General features: G+C 32.4%; 2 protein-coding genes across 7 annotated transcripts; one reads left to right on the forward strand and one right to left on the reverse strand.

Moving 5' to 3' along the window:
- The first annotated feature begins 713 nt into the window (after positions 1-713).
- Positions 714-5801, forward strand: LOC123228134 (protein cornichon homolog 4-like). 6 transcript variants are annotated; one of them, XM_044653381.1, is made up of 6 exons: positions 714-999; positions 2108-2271; positions 3131-3246; positions 3966-4147; positions 5166-5288; positions 5376-5801. In XM_044653381.1, exons 3-6 carry the CDS (start codon positions 3175-3177, stop codon positions 5410-5412), a joined length of 414 nt encoding a protein of 137 aa, XP_044509316.1. In that variant the 5' UTR covers positions 714-999; positions 2108-2271; positions 3131-3174; the 3' UTR covers positions 5413-5801. The 6 variants fall into 6 exon arrangements, with proteins under 6 accessions (XP_044509316.1, XP_044509320.1, XP_044509318.1 ...); XM_044653385.1 differs by having other exon boundaries at positions 2214-2271; XM_044653380.1 differs by having other exon boundaries at positions 716-999; positions 3136-3246.
- A 12232-nt stretch (positions 5802-18033) lies between these two features.
- Positions 18034-21348, reverse strand: LOC123226874 (stomatin-like protein 2, mitochondrial). The gene is made up of 7 exons (XM_044651413.1): positions 20708-21348; positions 20072-20129; positions 19885-19977; positions 19646-19744; positions 19192-19283; positions 18545-18604; positions 18034-18442 (listed from the first exon to the last, which is right to left on the reverse strand). The coding sequence occupies exons 1-7, from the start codon at positions 21245-21247 to the stop codon at positions 18185-18187; spliced, it is 1200 nt and encodes a 399-aa protein (XP_044507348.1). The 5' UTR covers positions 21248-21348; the 3' UTR covers positions 18034-18184.
- Positions 21349-23192: the final 1844 nt, after the last annotated feature.

Here is a 23192-nt window from a genome sequence, read left to right on the forward strand (position 1 = left end):
GCTCGGTTCGAGCCCGAAACGAGCCTGGCTTTGCTCGGCTCGATCGAGCCCGAGCCGAGCCCAAGCTGGTTCGGGTTGGCTCGGTATATTTTTTTTTAAATTTTTTATACAAAACGACGTCGTTTTGATCCCCATATATACACAAAACGGTGTCGTTTTGATATGAAAAATGAGTCGAGCCGAGCCGTTACCGAACCGAATCGAAAACGAGCCGAACTTGAGTCAAGCCGAATCCGGCTCGAGTCGAGCTCGAGCCGAACTCGAGCCGAGCCCGAGCTGGCTGCGAGCCGAGCTCGGCTCAGCTCGAATCCAGCCCTAATTTCATAGGAGGGAAGAGAGACCGTCGGAGTATGATAATGCCTCTAAAAAGCTTCATCGTTGACAATGACGTTGGATTTGGTGTCAAGGATTGAAAACTAAGGAATGCTATTTTTTAAAACTTGATCTATAGGGAAATTGTTAGTTTTTAGGGTTAGGAAAAAAAGAGATAAAATTTTAATTTATTTTTAATATTATAAATAAAATAATGATTTTATCCTTTAAATTATTAATTTTAATAGCTCATAAGTGGATAAATGAGATTTTTAAAGTTAACGAAAAAAAACTTGAAAAAACATCATACTTTGGGTGGAAAATACTCTTTTGGGCTTTTGAAATTAGGTGAATCCACTTTCAGCTAGATCTTTGACCCGAAGGTGGGTGGGAAGACCCAAAAACTTTGGGGCTTTAACCCGGAAATCCATCACTGAGACCATGATGTGAGGCGATTAAAAAAAAATCGGAAAAAGGGAGACGGAGAGCTGTTCTGCAAAGACAAAGGAGAGAAGAGAGGGAAAGGAGAAAAGGAGGAAGAGAGGAGAGAAAAGAAAAAAGACCGTGACCTACTTTAATTTTGGGTTAGGAGAATCGACTCCCTTCGGATTGATTTTTGCATAACCTAGATAATTAGAGAGGACGAAGACGTTTGGAGCTTGGAAAATTGTTGGTCAGAGCATTCAGGTATGAAACTTTGATGACATGATATTTTAGATTTTCATTTATTATTTGATTTCTTAACTGAAAATGTTTATTACTTGGAATTTCAAGATCTTATTTTATGTTGTAAGGGAGATTTTATTTGGTGGGGTTGAGCTGGGAGTCTGAGCTACTTTGAAAATCGATATAATTCTAATAACATTCTGAAATTATGGAATTTTTGGAAGAAATCCGTATTTTCGTTCCAATTTATGTTTGGTTTTGCTAGTGTTTTATGCTATTAAGTGTAAATCTATACATAGTTTAAAATATACTTTGTGAATTACATGCTTCTAGTTTTAATTTTTTAGACTTTGGTTGTGATTTTCAATCATCGTCTTGTCACACTCACCTTTCTTTGTTTAACAATTCAATGGCATATTTCAGTGCACAATCTAGTTAAGATTATATCAATGCCATCCAATCCTCCTTTATTCATCCAAACCTGAAATCTCCCTACTAAAACCATGAGCAAGTCGATTTCACTTTCACTTAAAACATTTTTGTCTCTCCTAACACAAACTCTAACCCAACATTTTCAAAATTGGACTGGACGTCAATCCAGTGAGGGGGATGATTCAGTCCAACTAGTGGTCGAATCGGCAAACTATTTAAATATATATTACAAAGAATATTCAAAATAATTTTGTATAATTAATCATTAGATATATAATCTAATTGCTTTAACATAAAAATAAACTTAGCCTAATGATACACATGCTCTAAATTGATAAATTAGGTTCTCAGTTCAAATTCTTGCAATGAATTAAAAAAAAAAATGAATTTTTTTTTTTGGCTAATGGTTGGCCTTCATTTTTACTAGGTCAACCTGTAAGTCACTGTTGTTCGAGTGGTTGGACTACATTCTAATTTGGTCCAACTGCTAAAATGGTTTTTATGCAAACTGTTTTCATTTTGCTTAATGGGTGGCAGTTCGATCGGTTGAACCAGCTAGTCTAATCTGATTTTTAAAACCATGCTTTAACCTACCTTCTTTCAAGTTTTTCCTTCATTCCCTCTTTTTAATGCACATGTTATCTTTGCCTATTTTTATATATTGCAACTATGGAAAGTTTTAATTAATTTCATGTAGCTTTTTGGGGTGAACCAAGCTCACTTTGAAGTAAAGTTGCAATCACAAAGTTTATTTGTATCGTTCTTTTCTTATCAACTAAACTACCTGCAAAATCAAATGAAAGAATTTGGGAGCCCTTGAAACAAACCGTGGAGATCACAGAAGACCAAATTGCATTCTATGTGAGTGAATTTTCCTTATTTCTTTGCCACCAATTTGAAAAAGCTTTGATAATTTTGGTTTAAACATTTTGCTTATCATTTTCTTTTCATTTTTAGAGCTTTATGTAATTCAGGTTTATACTTGAATAGAAAATTTGGGACTTCTCCTATTTTGTTTCTTTAAATAAAGTAGAGTTGATATAAGCATGATTGATAATTAAGATTAGTAAAATTCTTGTTACCATTCTGATGTGGAAGTTGTATATATAGTAGAGAGACTTTTTGGCTTGGCAGCACCATTGGGTGACCATTTCCTATTTATTATGTATTTTGTGAGACATATATCAATACTCATAAATATTGTTTTTTGTCCATCCCATACTAAGTTTATGACCAGTGAAGCTTTTGTAGTTTGTTTATGTATATTTATTTTGTATACAAATGCATTTGTAAATTTCTTCTGGGTTATGTTAACACATAGAATATGTCAAATAATAATATAATGTCATTGATAAGATAAAGTTGTTTTATTTCAACCAAACCATCTCAATTGGTTATATTAACTTCTTGGTTCATTTCTTTCTTTTTTTTGGTCAGTTAAAGAAATTATCCAAAAAAAGAAAAGAAAAGGAACATTTACCATCGATAACATTTTTCATTAAAAAGAAAGAAAGAAACAGAGATATCTAAACTGAAATACTATCATTAACTTAGTCATCAGGGAACCGTCTAATATTTTCAGGCTCCACAACATTTGCCTATCCTTGGACCTTCTACTGTAAAAGAGACACTAACCATTGTGCACAATATGCTGATGCTCGTTTCTTTCAAACATTGTCGTGGTTTGTTGACATGCTTATTTGGTCTTCTTTTGAATAAGTGTAGGTGAAGGAGGAATAAGAGGTGTTTGAAGTGGAGAGAGGAATGGATGATCTCTACATATGGCTGGTGTCATTCTTCTTTCTTATTACTCTTCTCATCCTCATCGTTTACCAGGTCAAGTCTTGGAGCCCCATTAATTTTTTTGCGTCATTTTGTTTCTGTTTAATGTTTATTCTTTCTACAGTAACTATATGCTTTTATTTTTTTTATTTTTCCAAATTTACATTAGGGTTATGGCTTTAATGATATTATCAACTTTTTATATCTGATTTTGGTTGGTTTTGATGCTTGACTTGTAATTTTTTTTATTTGTTAAGGGGTGGACTTAATGGCCATCATACATTAGGTTTTATATTTGTTTAATCACTTAAAAACGAAGTTATTTGCTGGTTTTGATGAGTGTCAAAATAAATTGCACATGTACTATCAGTTATGATATATATTAAAAAGTTCAAGTGGTTGTTTTGAAATTTATTGTGCAAGTTATTGTGCTTCCATTAATAATACCAACATTTTCAATTCAAGAAGTAGATTAAATGTCTAGTTTCCAGCTTGTTTTAGTTATCACCAATTTCAATATAACTGATTTGTCAGATTGGTGGATACAACCTATTATGTGTCTGTTAACTTGACTAGTGCAATCTTCGTTCGATTAAGGTGCCTGGTAGGGACTTTGGGATCTAGTTTCTTCTTGAGAATGCATATAAGCTCTCGTTTGCTATTTATTGGTTTTTTCTTTTTTTATGATTTCAACTTTGTCACTGCTTTTCTTTTTTATTTCTTTAGTATGCAATGATGTAAATGTCACTCAATGGTTCAATGATTTGTTGCAGCTCATGTGCTTAGCAGATCTAGAGTTTGATTATATCAACCCATATGACTCCTCATCTCGGATAAACCAAGTGGTTTTACCAGAATTTATCATGCAAGGGGTTTTGTGTGTCTTCTTTCTCATAACAGGCCATTGGGTTATGACACTGTTGTTTGCTCCATACCTATACTATAATGTGAGACTGTAAGTTTAATTTTTCTCATCTCTTAACTTGTTGAATTGAATATTCAAATATCCTTGTGCAAGTGTGTATGAGAGTGGAGTATTCCACTTAACATATGTTTCCATTTGAGTTCAAACTTAGAGAAGGGGCAGGGTTGCTAACTGCAGTGTGGTTGAAATTCATTGTCTATTAAAGATTAGGGTAACATTTGATGTCACATAAATTTACTTTCTGAATATTCCAGGCTATGATATTACTGTTTCTGTTGAATCTTATATTTCTACTCTGTTATCATTGGAAAAGAACTTAGTGTTTGAGGTGTGTATATGTATGCATGGGATCAAATATACCTTGTTCGGATGACATACAATGCTTCACAACCTCATTTCTAGCCAAGTTGTGTCTGCTCATGAACTTAGTTTGCTAGTCAGAAGCAACTTCTGCAATTTGAAGCTGTCTCATGGCTATGCCTCTTTTGCTGATTAGAGATGGTACAACTTCTATGATCAAGTTTTCTTTTGTGATAGAAGTTAAATTCTTCAAACTCTTGACATTCTATGACTCCTGTACACATGTTAGTTTTTGTTGTTTCTCATATAATGATGATGGAATATCATTAGAGTAAAGAAGGCTATGCCATAATAATAGTTTTTAAAAACTGAAACAATGGGTGTTTTAGGGAGAAGAAAGTCTTGTGTTCTGCATCTGTTAAGAACCTTCAGATGTAAAATTCATTATTGATGAAATACAGTGTCACTAATGTGTAATATATCTTTATATTTGGAGCACTTATTTTCCAATTGGTTCCTGTCATGTCTTATCCTGCCTTAATATGCAAGATTTGTTGTGTTTGGGTCTATCATGCATTGCAATTGTGTCCTTTATGATAACTTGTAATTGACATGATGTGAAATCGAAAGCCAGTTTATTCAAGTGATGGTGTATGTAGCTTTGAGATTTATGGTGGGTTATCTCATCCTGCTGGTGCATTTGATAAAATGACACAGTGTATTCATTTAAATTCTCTTTTGTAATCAGTTACACAAGAAGACAGCACCTGGTGGATGTAACTGAGATATTCAACTTGCTCCATTGGGAAAAGAAACAACGGCTTTTCAAACTTGCATATCTTATTGTTCTCCTCTTTCTTAACATATTCTGGTTCGTGATATGCCAACTTTACCACCTATAAGATTTTTTGTTAGAAAGCAATTCATGTTAATTTCAATTTATATTTATTTGTTGTAGGATGATCTGGTGTGCATTGGAAGATCATGATCATTGATCGAGGACAATTGTTTTCATTAGGTTATCTTGTATGATTGGAATATGAAGTCTCATTTTAGCATAGGGCTTGATGTAACCAATATTTAAGCCTGGTGCTCAACTTTGGAATCTTTTGTTGATTCATTTGGTTGAGGCTTTAAACACTCTCCCAACCTTAAAAGTTGAGGCTTTACAGCAACTTCTGAGTTGTTCGAGCAGGAAGCTTTTTTCTTTCTTTTTAGCCGTTAAAATATTATGTGGCGTTTAACACCTTGCAAATCATTATTGTTGTAATCTTTGATACAATCTTGTTTTGAAAGGCTCAGTTTGAGTCTAAATTTGTTAATGATGGAACTAGTTTGGCTTAGTAAAAATGTGTACCATCTAATAAAGCTCTCTTTAATGAATGTGTTTGGTATTGATGTATGATGTGCGGTAAAAATTCTCCCCATTTTGTTTTCATTGTAACCTGAAAGATATTGTTGTTCCCACATACACCAATGAAAATGTTCAAGTAATAATATTTTGATTGTTCAGTTTCCATTGTTTGGATAAATCTTGCAACAGGTGTCAGTCAATTTTTTAGAGTTTAAATTGAATCTAAGAGTGATATGCATAGGTCTGTTGTAAAGATATTGTCTATTTTGGATATAATTTATAATTAACTTAGCATTTTCAAACAATGAGAGATGTATATATATGTTTCACATCTCTCTCATATTTTGTCAATGTGAAATTTGTCTAAAAGTGTTATATATACCCATTATAGGACTTAGTGCCCTTACTAAGGTTTGTCGCATTATTGTTTAAGAGGATATTTTCTCATATGCCCAGTATTTCTTATATGTTTTGTTGATACAAAATTTGTCTAAGAATGTCACATATAGCCTCTCTTACAGAACTCAATATTGAGGTTTGCCTCACCATCATTTAAAAAGATATACGGAGTGACTTTGATATCATTTGTAATATTTGTGATCCAATACCCTGATCCACTTTTACGATATTGTCTATTTTGGATACACAATCTATTATCAAACTGATATATTTTGTTTTTATCATGATTTTCTAATTTTAATATACTTAGTGTTTAAAATTAAATTATATATGTTGCTTTATTAGTATGTTGACATAATTTATATATATATATATATATATATATATATATATATATATATATATATATATATATATATATATATATTTGAAATAAGTATTGAAAATAATATTGAATTTTGAATTCTTATTACTTACTATTTCAAAATCTTTAAAGAGATGTGAGATAAGAGAATTTTAGACAGTATTATTAAAGCGAAAGCATAGCTTGGACTCTCCGTAGACTCTACAAACATTTGAACTAGGCCAAAAGTCTATGTCCCATCCAAAGTATGTTGTATTTGCAAGTTTTCATTCCTTAATTTTGAAAATCTCATTAACCCATCTATAGATAGTTAAAGTTAAGAAAACCTTAAACCCTAAAAAATTTATGTCATTTTCCTCCGAAAAGTTTAAAAACTAATATTTTCTCCTCTAAACCAAATTTTAAAAAATCACATTTCCCCTTCTAAGGTTTAGTTTTAATATACTATCACTCTCTTCGGCATCATCATCAGTCGTCTCTACCTTTCGACGGTTTTCCTTCCTTCGATAGCTTACCTTAACACCGCCCCAACCTCTTTAATGCATAGGGCTGGACTTGAGCCGAGCCAGCTCTAGCTCGAGCTCAACTCGGCTCGATTTGAGCCCAAAACGAGTTGGGCTTTGCTCGGCTTGATCGAGCTCAAGCTGGCTTGGTAGATTTTTTTTATAAATTTTTTATACAAAACGACGTCGTTTTGATTAATATATATTAAAAACGATGTCGTTTTGATAATGAAAAACGAGCCGAACCAAAAACGAGCTGAACTCGAGCCGAACCAAGCTCGAGTCGAGCTCGAGCCGAACCAAGCTCGAGTCGAGCTCGAGCCGAACCAAGCTCGAGCCGAACTCGAGCCGCCCATATATAAACCGAGCCGAGCCTGAGCTCGGCTCGACTCAAATCCAATCCTACTAGTGCATGAGAGACACTGTCTGGGAAGAGGAATCATCTTCCCAAACAAAGACGAGAGGATCGTCTAGGAAGACGATTCCTCTTCCCAGATGATGTCTCTCGGGCACCAAAGGGGTTGAGATGGCATTTAGGCAAGCCATCGGAGGAAAGGGAATTGTCTGGAGGGAGAGATGACTAGCGATGACACTAGAGAGAGTGACAGAATATTGAAACTAAACCCGAGAGGGGGAATGTGATTTTTTCAAATTTGGTTTAGGGGATAAAAGTTAGTTTTTTAAATTTAGGGGGAAAATTGAAATCATATTTAAGTTTTTTTAATATAAAATATAAAATAACAATTTTGACCTTAAAATTAACAAATTTAAATGGTCATGGGTGGATTTTCAAAGTTAATAAGAGGAACCTTGAAAATCAGCATACTTGAGGGGGGGGGGGGGGGGGGGGGGGGGGGTGTGGGGGCTTGTGTGGGGGAGAGGAGGCGGCGCGTTGAAATTTCTTGGAGAATGTCTATCTTTCAGTTTATCAGTTTGTGAATAAATTCAAAAATGATTTCTTCTCTCATAATATAGGTTTTAACACCAATACTGTCAATAGTGAAAGGTTGTATAATCCTATAAAAAGTGTTCTTAAAATCATTATTGGTAATAAATCTTTTACTAAAACAAATATTATTTTGAGATAAATATTTTTATTGTAAACTTTTACATCTGTCAATTTGTATTAGATGTGAAGTTTAAAATTAATGTTTCATTATTGTCAACTTTTTAGGACTCCTAGTATTAGATTTTGTTACTCTTCGTTAGACTTTTAAAAAGCCAATAAACCCAATAATCAATAGGTGGACTATTGCTTCGTTTGATGAATTAAGTTTCATTTTATAGACATTGCTTACCATTGTTATTTGTCGTAATATTGTAATCAAACATTTTGTATGTATTCCATTCGTAAATTGAATTGACATTATATATATATTTTTGGATTAGTAGTGTTGCGTGTCCCATTTGGTCATGTCTAATGACTTTAGATTCAAAAGCAAATTGCATCAATTTATATTGGACTTTATAAATATATTATACAAGTATTGATCTTGATTTAATGTTATAATTAAATGTTTTATTTAATGTTAAAGCAATTAATATATTTTGGTCAACTAAACAGACTCAAAATTCTTAATTCTATTTTATTTATTTTAATATATTTTAAAATTGATCGTTTTAATAAAACAAGACATTGAACCAAAAGTTTTTGTAATCCTACTATCTATAACCATGATGGTCAAACATATGAGAAAAATTTAATATTGTTTTCAGTACTTTACAAAACTTATATATTAAAGATACATTAGAAAAATTTGCAAGACAAAAAGCCAACGTCGGAGGACTTGAAAAGGGAAATTTGACAAATAAAATTAAAAATTAGAGAATTAAAAGAACAAGAAGAGATTAATTCGCAAAACCATTGAAAAAATGATGCATGGATAATTACCCAAAAAAAGAAAAAGGTACACAGATACAATTTTCTTTTAGATAATCAAAATATTCTTGTTGAATTTTATTTTTTTCTTCTTTACTAAATATTTTGAAGAACTATCTTCTTTTTTATTTATTTTATTCATAATAAAATTCTTTCCTTAACATTTCTTTGTTTATTTCGAATATCTTTATCACGTTTAATTCCAGTTTATTAAAGTTATTATATATGAGCAAAGAAGACACACAATATTATTTCAAACAAATTTAAATAAGTCTAATATTATAATATCAAGACATAAATAAAAAACTTAACCAATTAGGAGTGGGAGTTTTGACAAAGCAAGACATGGAACCAAACGTGCCGCCGGGTCAAATACCTGAAAAAAATTTATGGGTTGTGATAGATCCTCACCCCATTCAAAAGGATTGAGGACTATCATGACATGTAAGCAGAAATTAGTGATAAAATTAGGGTTTTTTTTTTTACTTTAATAGTGTTTGAACTCACAAGAATAAAAAATCTAGTAAGTGTTCGAATTTCAGTATTGTTTCCAAATTTATAATGAAATAAACAAAATGGGTCGAAGTTAAAACCACCTCTCTATAGGGCATAGAAATTTCACTTAGGGGAGATGATTGACTTTAAATTCTTAATTTCTTTACTATCTTATTATTTAATTATGATATTAAATCACCATCAATTATGATGGCCTACAAAGGCCTGTAAATGGCAATAACATATATATATATATATATATATATTTATTTATTTATTTATTTATTTATTTATATATTATGTACATCTATTTTTGAGTAAGAGTGGACATGAACCAAATCAAGTTTTCACATTTCTTTATTTGAGTTTGGTTTAAATGAAAAATAATTCGATTTGAGTTTGTCAAGTCAAAATTAAGGGTGATTTAAGTTCAAATCAAACGAAAATTATTTGATTCGAGTTTAGCTCAAGTTTAGGGCTTGAATCTTGGCTTAGATTTATGGTTTGGATTCATGGTTTGAATTCATGAGTTTTTAATGAAACAACAACATTTAGTTTAATAATGAACAAAATAATATTATTTTAATAATTGTTTAACATAATTCAAATGAAACCATGAGTCAAATTTGAATTGAATTGAACCATTCACTTGGTTTGTCAGCCGAATTAAATCGAACTCTCTTTAACTCATGTTCAACTCAGTTTAAAAAATGATATGAACCTCTTAACTCAAACTTAATATGAATTTGAGCTAAACAAATTTGAGTCGAGTTCAACTGAGTTGAGTCATCTTTCAAGCATGAGCCAACTCAGTTTAAGTCTAACACTAATATTGAGTATTTAATTAGATACTCATATAATATGTTATTATATGATTAAATACTATTTTAAATTATTAATTCAAAATTACCTAATTATATGATACCATATCTTTTATATATTCAATCAACTATAAAAAATAGGTACATGATTTTATTGATATATATTTTATTAATTTTGTTAATAATTTGCATATACAAAATACATTAACTATATCAGATTTTTATTTTTGAATTAATTATTATTAAAATAAAAAGTGAAATTGTCAGAGGGATTGTACTATAATCACAATTCAGACCCCTGAAATTGCAACATGGCACATTTTCATGTTTCATTGGGATATTCAATTGTTCACTAATTTTTTAGTAATTTGTTGTTCACCATTCTTTGAACCCCAAATGCATTTGTAATCTAATTAACCCTCTATAATCCATCTTTATTCATTCTTAACTCATTTTGTCCATCTTCATTGGATCTACTCATTGATGTGTTCCCTACAACAAAGGAGCTATCTTGTGATATACTAACTAAGCATATGATTCAAATCTAGATACGAGATTACAATTTTGTGATATACTAACTAAGCAATGGGTGTAAATAGAACAATCGATGTCAATAGATACCATAGAATTTTGCCTAGATACCTCAATGTCGATAGAAGTAGGGTTAGATTCGAGTCGAGCTCGAGCTCGGCTCGACTCGGTTTATTTATGGGCGGCTCAAGTTCAGCTCGGCTCATTTTCAGCTCGGCTCGGCTCGGCTCATTTTTCATATCAAAATGACATCATTTTGTATATATATGGATCAAAACGACGTCATTTTGTATAAAAAATTAAAAAAAAATCTACCGAGCCAACCTGAACCAGCTCGAGCTCGGCTCGAGCTCGATCGAGCCGAGCCTGACTTATTTCGGGCTCGAACCGAGCCGAGCCGAGCTTGAGCTCGAGCTGGCTCGGCTCGAGTCCAGCCTTAGATAGAAGTCATGTGTTTTATTGATAGTTGTAGGAGTGCTTGGTAGATTCCATGTGTTTTGTCAAAAATGATTGGAAAGAGATATTGAAGTTTGCCAAAGAAATGTTGTTGACATAGTCTCTAGGTTTGGGCCTAATATACAAAACACATTTTTCTCTTAAGCCAACTGAATTAGGTCATCACCATCTCTTTCACAACTTTCTTATTGCAATGCCTTATCAACAAAACCTGTCTAAACATAGTGTGCAACACTCTCAAGTATCTTGTAGGTGCTTTATTGTCCTTTTCATATTTTTAGAATTAATTTTGTGTCGAATTAGGTTGAAATTGAAAATGAAATGTCCATTTTGACCTGACATATAACCGTGTCTAACGTATTCACTCTTGTGTGTATGTTCGCACCTTGTGCAAGGTATAACCATACATTGCTTAATAAAATAGAATCCTTGTTTAAGAAGGATTTTTTAGCAAAGGGTGAATATGTCGCATTTATATGTTACCCCCTTAGAATTGAAACCCTGACTTTTTTCATTGCTATTGATTTAGAGAAAAAAAGAAAGTGGATTCCAGAGAGAGAGGAGGCTTCTAATGGTTGCGGAGGAGCTTCCAATGACCAAAATTCTCAAGGAGAAGAAAGAAAGAACCAGTGACACCAAACTTTATCGGCAAGAGTCTTAGGTAAGTGGGAATGATCTCCTATCTCGACAATGTGATTTTTGTGCTTTCTTGTCAACTTGCCTATCTTGGACTTTTGAAGGTTTTGATTATTTGATTTCTCTCATGCGAATGAGTCGTGAATTCTTTATATTATGTTCTTAGATTAGAATCCATAAAGAATTGTATATGTATATGTGATATATTGGTGATGGATGTGTTTATGATGATTGTTGAAACCTAGAGGTTTTCTGTGATGTTGGGATATGATTAAAATTTGGCTAAGAATTATCAAAATTGATTTATAAGAGGCCATGTGCAATCATGCCTTACATGGTCACAAATATACATGGGTTGGAAATAACAAGGGTATACACCTACGCATGGCAACATGCATGCCTATACGTCCCTCACAAGGATTTTGAATTAGAATGAAGAAGAAGAACAATAGGACAAGAGACATATAGCCATGTGTTGAATGATGTACGCTCGTACGCCTTCTTTTTTCAACCATGTACGCTCAGGAGAGAAATCAAGAGTGATTGTACGTGTTTCGAAAGAGATACGCCTATATGTTGTAAAGAGGTAAGCTTGTACGTTCTCTTTCTTCTTGCATGTATGCCCATGAAACATGGGATGACCATGCATGCTGAATTGCAAAGAGGTAAGCACGTGTTGTTAAGAAAAGTGCCCTAAAGCCAATTGGTTCATACTTGCGTATAATGTAATTTATCTAGTTTTAATAAAATGTATTTATTATTTATTCATTTTAATGTCTACATAATACATTCATAAGAATAATATGCCATTAAAATAGTAGAATCATGACAAGAGGATCAAATGACTAATTGTGAGAACTTTATAAACACATTAAATAGTCATTCTAGAAATGTCTATAATCTCAATATTACTTTGATTAAGGACAAAAGTAATAAAGATAAGAGTATTATAGTATTGAGTGGCCTTATCAAAAGGTAACAACAGTGTTCAGGAAAAACCCTAAAACAGAAAAAACGGATATAAAATTCGAAAACTATACGATAAGAAACCCTAGATAACAAAATTCTCAATTTACCCCCTCATGAAAATTCCTTTTTAAAACAAGTCAATTGTTATATGGCAAATTTCAGAAAAACCCGCTGTGTTCTAAGGAAACTCCCCAGCTCCCCAATATTTTAAGAAAGCTATTTTACCCCTCTAACCCACGATCAATGTCTGCTGACCGTGGGAGAAATCATTTGACCGTGGGAAATACTGTTCCCACGGTCAGACTGCCAATCCTTCGGTAGCCATTTGCGGCCAAAATTTGGTTGTTTTGGCCAAAATTTTTTCATAAATCAAATCTACACGTTGTATAATATAAAACCCCTCAATCAATTCAACAAAAACAACCAAGAATCAAAACATTTTAAGCATTGTTCAAATCGAAACCCTAAAATTTTAAACTTCAAAATCTCAGTCAAATCTCAATAATATGAGCAATAACTTGATTCAAACAAGATTATGGGAGATATACTAACCTTCTTTGCCATTTGCGGTTGTCGGAAAGTAAGAAAATCGACAGAAATCTGGTTGACCGTGGGAAAGTGGGAAATTTTGAATTTTCTTTGAATTTGCACAGTGAAATGACCGTGGGAAATAAGAAATTTGTTGTGTTTATATATGGGGGCAGTTTCGTCATTTCACAAAACCTGGGCATTTTTGCTTAAACCCGAATATTTTGGGCAATTTTCTTAGACCCCTTAAATTTTGGCTATTTTTTATAATTTCCCTTTTTTTAATGTGTTTGGGTTTTGTAACTAAGGGGATTATGCTATGTTATGAAATCGTTTTGGAGGTTTTTTTTTGCTTGGCTTGTTGTAGAGTTCTCGCTATCTTTTTTTATTTTTTGGTAAGTTAGTTCTTGCTATCTTACCTTCTTTTAAAGGGAAAAATGTGCTTAAATTGTTTATCTTATCTTCTCCTTAAAGAATAGGGTATGTTTTTGTTTATATATACACTTAAATATATATATTTATATATAAAATCTACTTGTATTTTAACCAAAACTTTAACATCAATTAGGAGTGAATAAAAACTAAACTGAGCATAAACACTTTCCAACTTGAGTTCAACTCAAATAAAAAAGGGTTTAACTTGAGTTCAACTTGAGTTTTTTATTTGTCAAGCCAAAATCAAAAGTGGATAGAGTTTGGGTCAAATATAAAATGGTTTAGCTCGGTTCAACTTAAATTCGGTTCGAATTCATGACTCAAATATGTAGTTCAAATTCATAATTCGAATTCATAGTTCAAGTTCATGAATCATTGACAAAATGATATTGTTTTACTCAATAATAGATAAACAATATTATTTTGTAAATGAGTTGTAAACTCAAACCACGAACATAAATCATGAATTTAAATCACAGATTTAAATTATTAATTCAAGCCACAAATCCAAAATACAAATTCAAACAATGAATTGAGACTGAACTCAAGTTGAACCTAGTCAAGTACCCCATCAGTCAAATTTGAATCAATTTAAAAAATGAGCCAACTGTTCAAACTCAAACTCGATTTAAATTCAAATTAAACAAATTCAAACCAAACTGAGTCGAGTTGACTTTTGATATTGAGTGACTTGGTTTGGATTCAACCTTAGCTTTAATGAAAATTGCCTTTTAAATTCCAAAAAATTTCACTATCCAAATAAAGGTTGGAACATCTCAAATAAACTATAAACTTGTAAGGTTAAGCATTGAATGAAGAATTTTTTTGTCCCTTTTACTAGACATGTCAAGGGGCCTAGGTTGGCCTAAGGCTTGTGTCAAGCCCTTGATTTTGGCATAACTTGTTATTGTAGCAAGTCGTGTTAGGCTTGTGAGTTGTCTAGATGATGTCTGGATCTAAAAAATCACACCCATAGGCCAACCCGACATGACCCACTATTGTAATAGGCTGTTAAAAAATAAAAAATTGAAAAAAAACATGAAAGCAGGTGCAAAACTGACGTGATGGAACTCTTCACCAACCAATGGTTATTAGCCAGACCAATTACCTTTTTTTTTCTTTTTTATTTTTCTGTGTAAACCCTTCCCTCTCTCCCAAAAACATAATTTCTCAATCTCTGTCTTTCTTAAATCTCTCAATCTCAAATTCTTGCAATCAATTTTTAATAGTCTAACGATTTAGATTATGTTTGTTTTACAATTTTATCAATCATTATTTTTCATTTATTAAAAAATTACAAGTGGATCTAGACTCACATGAGTTCAATCCATTTTAATACTTTGAAAGTGATAAAACTCAGTATGTTTGTTGATGACACATCTAGAGCATTGACACGTGAAAATGTAACACTACCAATAGAAAAATAAAATAAAATAATTGGCAGTGTGAGATCTCTTTGATCAAATCGAAAAAATGATAATTAGACGAATAGTGTGCAAACACAATGGTTCTTGTTCAACATGTGCCAACTCGAGCGGCATCGATCATCTTTTCCATTGTATTTCTGAATATTGTACATAGATTCCATACCACTTAAGAAGGCAAAAACAAATTGTCTTTACCAGATTACGATCGGTTGGTAGCTTCACTATAATAAGTAATCTGAGCAATTTAGACGTTTGAGAAATGATGAACTTCACCTACAATCAACAAAAGATGTACGACTATATGACCATATATGTTGATGCGTCTAACAAACCTTTTACAAATGTGTCAGGGGATCAAACAACTGATCGTGGGAACCCTATAACACATTAGATAACCATTCTAAAAATGTCTATAATCTTGACAATATTATGACCTAAGGCATAAGTAATAGTGATGATATTATCATAGTGTTAAGAGACCACACTAAAAGGCGGCGATAGTTCTTACATGTCAAAGCTATTAGTTAACAACTTGATGTAACACGTGGGTGCACATTGTACAAATGTTCATCAGACGAACCTAACAAGAGGATTTTTAGACAGATGGTTGCTCTTGTGTCTGTTGGAATAAATCCTCCAAATCATAGGTACATGTGGTCCTTAGACTTGATGTCACCACACCATCCAATGTACCGTTGTAACTAGGGTGCCATAAAGATGGTGACTAACCATAATGATATCTGTATGAAGGCTATAGTGGATCAATAAAGGATTTGTTATTCATCGAGTATGGAGGTGATATCTCATATGAGAAGACTAAAAGACATTGTAACCACTTGAATCTATGCCTATAGTGGGATTGGGTCATAACCTGGTCTAAGTTGTTTGGTTATTGATGTGTATCAATCCATATCAAGGAGTCAATGAAATAGACACATATCCATATCTTAGTTTTAAGAGATATCAATTGACGAAAGGATCAAATTGTACACAACTGTATAGTTGACAAAGTTAAGAGTAGTTCATTGAAACTCTATCAATCGAGTGGCCAACATGCCTTGCTAGAGACCAATCTAGGTTTGTGTTTGAATTTGTTCCAAATCCAAACATTACCAGATTTGATAGAGAGTCTATGGGTTACATGCATATAGAAGTTGATTTGGACTATAAAACATTGGATTATTTGATTATAATCTTGATGTATATTGGGTAGTATGAATTTCGATTGAACTAGGCTTATCCAGTATGATTGAATTAGTTCAGTTTGACTTTTACTAAACCATGAACGATAATGCATGTCTAGTAAACAGGAATGACCGTGTCATGATAGTCAAATCGTGTATCAAAAACCTAATTTTTTGTATCATATATCATATATCATATCGTATGATATAATACATCTTTTAAAAAATAAAATAAAATAATATCATTAAAATAATAAAAAGTATAATTAATAAGTCATCATTTAAAAAAAAAATCACAAACACCTTTAAAATTTTAAAATTTTCATATACACCTCTACGGTATCATTATTTTTTTTTTTAAATGTGTATTGTTTTGTATTAATAATATGTATTGGATTAGTAATATTAATTCAATACACCTTATGATACATATCATTTTTTATATTGATCGTATCGTATTATATCATATTGTATTGTAGATGTGTATCGTAAGATACTGAACTATGTCGTGCATGCCTTTAGTGCATGACCATTCATGGCGTTCTTTATTTATATAAACACGATTTCAGAATTTAAAAAGCACATTCGTTGCAAACCCTAGCCATCACACATGACTCTTAATACACACATATACTATCCACAAAGCTTTAGCAGCCTCTAGTGCACAATTTAGTCTCTCCAAGTTCGTGTTTTGTATGGATGCCAAGATGTTGCCTCATTTGTGGGTTGGATAGTGATCTCATAAGCCATGTAAAGATTTAGAGGAGTCATCCAACACATGTATTATTTTTTAAACACCTTATGAATGTTTATCACATTTTCATGAAATTATTCTTCGTAACATGATTCATGGTGAGGTTTTCGAGCTTTCTCTAATTAAATTTTTATAATATATTTTGCTACTCTACTAGTATTCGTGACCCAAAAACCCAACACTTACCTAGTGGAAAGCACATCAAACCACTTATCTTGTACTCTCTACCATAGTGCACAATTTACTAACACCTCTAATATTCACTATAGCATCAAAATCAACTTTTAGTGCAACTAAATGTATGCTAAATTATAAGCGCTCCAACTTTCGCTCTAATATGATCAAAATAATAATTTGTATTAAAGATTAGGTGACTATCGAATTTTGTAATCAAGTTACAAAAGATATATTTAAAGATTTTAAGAATTTGAATGTCGAACATGAAAAAAAATTATATCAACAAGAATTACAATTTGTATATCATGTAAATGAATTGATTTATATTACATTCAATTTTTTTTGTTTAACTATAGTATTCTTTTACCATAAGTGATGTATTATCAATAAAATTTTTGAATTACTGTTCTTGATTCTATTAATTTAAAAGTAAATATAAATTAATAATATTTAAATAATTATTATTAAGTTAATGGGTTGGTCCATTACCCAACACAACATAACATGCTTTAGTATGGGTTGTGCCGCGAGCCTTCATTATCTAGTAGGCCGGCTTGGTCCGCATTGTGGCAGGCCTTGGGCTGACAGCCTACCAGGCCAATGGGCCAAGTCAAGACTGGCACAGCCCAACTCGTTGGCATGTCTGCCTTTTACTCTCAGCTTGATTTTCTATGACCAAAAATGGCATCAGGCGTAACTCCAGGTAAAATGAATAAGCATCCTACCATAACATGCTACATTCATTGAAACTTCAGGCTTTTCTTTGGAAAAATTTCAAAACTAATAGCCTTGAGTTAAAACACAACAAAAGCCAGTAATAGTCCAATTCACTTGAATGAAGGGGCCGATGCAACCTTATTGTCTCTTCTTGGTGCTCTGAAGCGAAAATGATGGGTCAACAGAACGACCTGTATCAGGTATTCTTGCAGTTGTAGTAGAGCCCCCGTCTGCAGGTTCTCCAGAGGGATCTTCACCCTTTAATAAACCAGCAGAAGATGTTTCTTGAGAACTCTCACTGGGCACATTCCCGAGTAGGCTCTTGTACATAGTGATAGCTTGTGCTATAATGCTTGCAGGATTGGAAGCAGCACTAGGAAGCAACATTGTGGTACCCTACAAAAGAGTGGAATGCAAGGAAAGTACAGGGAAAACTTCAGTAAATTAGTAAGACAACACTTTATTGGCACACAATACTTGATAGCTCAATTTTTTTACCTCCTTGGCAATCTTACTAAAGGCTTGCATATATTGCTCAGCGATTCGCAAACTTGCTGCCTGTAAAATTGCAACATAATCTTGATCCTCAATGAAGAATAGAGATTGACCATATAAACACATAAAAAAAGTTACCTCCGCTGCTTTATATTTCAAATAATTATAAAAAATAGTATAGTTCAATACTAACTTCTTATTCAGATTGATTTTGAAGACAGTATTCCACAAGTAGTTGAAAGAACAACTATTGTTGTCGTTGTTATTATTGTTATTGTTGTTGTTGTTGTTATCCCTCTCTTTTGGTAAGCATTGTGTTGTACTTGTGTGAGTCAATTTCCAAAACCAAAAGGTATCTACCAATATCATAACATGCTTCTCCAGTGAACACAGGTGAGTAGAAAGTGCGCTATTCACAGGTCTCCTTATTTGGCTTAATAAGAGAGCATAAAATTACTTGTAGAATTATTTTTAGTGTTGTGTCTAGACCAATCTAAAACCATAATAAGTACAAAAAATAATGGGGCACTGTAAACTCAATGGAACAGGAAACAATGCAGATTAGCATTATGCAATCAAGGTTTCTATTTCCTCTCTCCTAGTCAAAGTATCAAAGATACGAAACAAAAATAAGGATTACAGAACATCACCTCTACTCCCCCATTTTCCTTTAGGGATTGTGACACCATGGCAAGACCTTTGGCAGTTGCATTAGCTTTAGCAATAATGGCCTCTGCTTCACCTGAAGTAGATATGGAAGAAGTTAACCTACATCAGTTTAGGAAGATCATGATCAAGACCGACCACATTAATTTCAAAATTAAGTTGGTTGGCTCCGTATGACCACAGGAATAAGCCAACTTAAACCAAAACTTAAGCTAAATGTATACACAGTTCACATATTCAACCACATGTCAGAAATGCTATATAAAGTTTTCACAATTTGCTGCATCAACTAATAATACCATGCTACCTATGCATAGTTTCAATTTGCAGCAATTCATACAAAATACTTATGAATTATGAATTTAGAAGTATTTATGCTTTCTGCATCTGAAGTGATAAGCATACAATGCATAATTTTACATCAAATTAATAACTGACCTTGTGCCCTGTTCACCTGATCCATCTTTGCAGCTTCTGATGCTAAGATAACTGCACTTTTCTTACCATCAGCAATATTAATATTGGCCTGTCTTTCTCCTGTTAAATATTGCAAAGGCATCAATAAGCAATAATACATAACTCTGCCATATTGATAAAAAAGGGTTTGCAATACCCGTTAACATTCAGTACATTCTTTGACCTCATCAGGAATCAAAATATCAGAATAACGACATTACCTTCTGATTCCAAAATTTGAGCTCTCTTTTTACGCTCAGCTTCTGCTTGCATCTCCATAGCTGCTCGTACCCCAGGAGGTGGAGATATATCCCCTGATGAAATAAAGGCAGTTCATAATAAAAATCTCAAAAACCAAAAGATATAATTGATACGTTAAACTTGAAAAAGAAATAGGAAGCAACTCACTAATTTCATAACGAAGGCACTGCAGACCCCAGTCTTTAGCAGCAACATTGATGGCTTCCTGTGACAGAAATTCAAATTTCAAACAATCATTGGCCACAAATTATAACACCTATTTGATATCAATTTTAAACAAGAGATACAAACAATTTTATGAAAACACTTCTAGTAGAAATTAGTCAAAATACTTTAGAAATCAGTTTTCTTTTTTCTTTAATTTCCAAAAACTAAGGTGACATTAAAAAAATTCCTTTTCTTTTTCTATAACTTTTACCTCTAAAAACTGCATTTAAGCACGATACCATATAAATTTTCACATAACAAACTAAACTGGGCCTGAATAAATAAATGAAGAAAAGCAAACCAGACACAATCATTGCACAAAAAAAAAAAAAAATCATGTTTAACTTAAATATATTTTTTCTTTAAAAAAAAAAAGCCCTATTATTTGAAAGGTTTTCAAACTCAATTCTTTTTCATACAATTCTAAAAACTAGTACTAAATAAAAAAACAGATTTTATTTTATTTCGATATCCTTTGCCTCTTAAATCAGCCTTTGAGTATTATATCATTTATTGTTTCGGTCACAAACTAAACTTTGCTACAAATAATTAAGTGAAAATTAAAAATAAAGTTACCACAATCTTTTCATTGAGAGTATCTCTTTCTTCAAAAGTCTTGTCAAGAGTAATCTTCCCAAGTTCACTTCTCATTGTGGTCTGAGCCAACTGAATCACAGCATAAATTGGATTCTCAACTCCATAAGAGGCAAGATTTGGGTCCACAATCTTCACATAAAGTACCCCGTCAATCAAAATGCTAACATTATCTTTCGTAATTGCTGACTGATCTGGAATCGGAATCGCTTCTTCTTTCAGAGAATGTACATAAGCTATACGATCCACAAATGGAATCAAAAAATGAATCCCCGACGGCAATGTTTTCACGTATTTCCCAAATCTTTCAATGACAAAAGCTTTCTTTTCCGGTACTATTCTAATTCCCCAGTTCATCGGAGGTATTATCTCGTAGTCCGAACTGAGACCTCGTCCTGAACGGAGATTCCGTACATGGGTTGTGAAGAATTGTGGAGAAAGCGATGATGGTGAAGAGATTTTTGAGGATGACGATTGTTGGAGATAGCGCAGAGATTTTGCTGCAACGTTCGGTTTCCACATTTTGAAGAAGAAGAAGAAATTGAAGAAGGGCTTGACTTGAGTTTCGTTGGGAGGAAGAAATGTGTTAAAGCCCTAGATAAACCTTCCCAATTACCTTAAAAGGCAGAAAATATCATTTTTCCATCTAGGTTTGTCGCACAAATAAGTTTCAAAAAACATATTTTCCCACCTACAGTTAAAATTTAAACATCAATTTTAGAGTATGGTTCAAACCGAGTTAGTTAAAACTCGATAATTAGTTTGGCTAAATCAAGCTTGAAACAAGCTTGTTCGAGCTCCAATTTGGGGGTGTTCGACTATCTAGACCTACAAGCTTGGACTATCTCATTTCAAAATAATCAAAAATAAATTATTTTGATGTATATATATTAAAATAATATTATTTTAATTAAAAGAAAAACAAATTTGAATTCGACTTTATACTTAATAGAACTCAAATTTGGCTTCTCTTCAACCAAACTAAACTTGAGATAGTGGCAAACCGAAGGGGAATCATCTAACCCCACTTAGGTTATAAATATTTGTAGTTACCCCCTTATATATGAAAAATGAGTGTTTTAAATTTTAATATTAGTCCATTTCCATCACGACAATACAGTAATACATAAATTCAATTCTGAAAATTACATTTATTTAACACAACAGTAATTTGTCTCTCAATTTTAACCAATCAAATAACCTTCAAATCTTGTAAATTATATATCATTAGAAAAAACATTCAAAGAGCTTTTTAACGGTATATAATGTTAACCACAATTTAATCAACATGGCATTCAAAACTAGTTTAAAAGTTTGCTGATAAAAATTGGAAATTGCAAAAACACACACTGTGAACAGTAATCCGAGGCATACAACACACATTCAAGTCTTCACACTTTGAATTTCAAGGGAAATATACAATATAACCAAGACATAAAGGAAAGTTTCATCAACCTTTGGGTCTTCCACCAAGAATGATTGAATAAAGGAAATGAGATAAAAGCCAACAAAGTTTTTCTTCAAATTTTCATTCAAAATGCTAACCAACCCTTTTACAAAGTATAACCACATTTTATATAGGGAAGAAGTGATGGCAAAATGGACTTTCTAATAGAAAATCTATTAATTTTTTTAAACAAAAATCCCTTGAATTAAGCTAAGTCATGCATTCTAAACCAAGCTTATACATAGTAATTAACTAAAGACAAAAATGATTTGTTTTTTCCTTTTAACTTTAGGAATTATGTTTTTTAACTAAAACAACTAAATTCTAACTTAGTTCCAATGTAACTAAAACTCAATTTTGGGCTCCTCAAAATAATGCTTGGATGTTTGGGTCATTGATGGATTTCAAAAATTACACTTTTGGATCAATTGGACCAATTATATAAGTAGGTCTTAAGTCCACTTAAGGAGGTTATACCCAAAGGTGGATTTGGACCAAAATTGAGGAGGTATTGCATCCTTAGGCTTGTATGTTGGTGGAAATTCATTCATCTTAACTTTTTAGGTGGCATGGTGACTTGAAGAAGATATGGAGGTCAAAAATGGAGAAGGACCCATGTATACATCAAATATCCTTTCATGTCTCAAAAATTATTAGTTTAATATATTAAAAAGGCCAAAGGACTTATTCCCACTCAACGTTTAGTCCATTCTCAAATTTGCACCCATGATGTTTTAAAAACACAAATATTTACCCATCATCACACATTTGTTAAAATTTTTTGTTATATGTAAGGTAAAACCGTTATTTTAATATTAATATTAAAAATATATACATTTTTGTCTCATTTCACCCCCATGTTTTAAAAAATAACAATTTCACCCCTGCTTAAACTTTTTTAGTTTTGAAAAGTGACTATTTCCTCTTGCACTTAGGTTCTTTTTCTCCCCTCTCTGGCCACCACTTTATCTCTATTGACCTCTTCTTCCCTCCTTAAGTGATAGTCGACTCTCCCTCGTT

This window comes from Mangifera indica, chromosome 10 (assembly GCF_011075055.1).
Source record: "Mangifera indica cultivar Alphonso chromosome 10, CATAS_Mindica_2.1, whole genome shotgun sequence".
NCBI lineage: Eukaryota > Viridiplantae > Streptophyta > Magnoliopsida > Sapindales > Anacardiaceae > Mangifera > Mangifera indica.

Bases quoted from the DNA above. Each gene is read 5' to 3' on its own strand.
- LOC123228134 (XM_044653381.1), top strand. From the start codon at position 3,175: ATGGATGATCTCTACATATGGCTGGTGTCATTCTTCTTTCTTATTACT. The intron at 3,247-3,965 runs GTCAAGTCTTGG...GATTTGTTGCAG, and splicing joins TCATCCTCATCGTTTACCAG to CTCATGTGCTTAGCAGATCT. The intron at 5,289-5,375 runs GTTCGTGATATG...TATTTGTTGTAG, and splicing joins CTCTTTCTTAACATATTCTG to GATGATCTGGTGTGCATTGG.
- LOC123226874 (XM_044651413.1), bottom strand. From the start codon at position 21,247: ATGTGGAAACCGAACGTTGCAGCAAAATCTCTGCGCTATCTCCAACAA. The intron at 19,745-19,884 runs GTAATGTCGTTA...AATATTTAACAG, and splicing joins TCAAATTTTGGAATCAGAAG to GAGAAAGACAGGCCAATATT. The intron at 18,605-19,191 runs GTGATGTTCTGT...GCAATTTTACAG, and splicing joins AGGAAAATGGGGGAGTAGAG to GCAGCAAGTTTGCGAATCGC.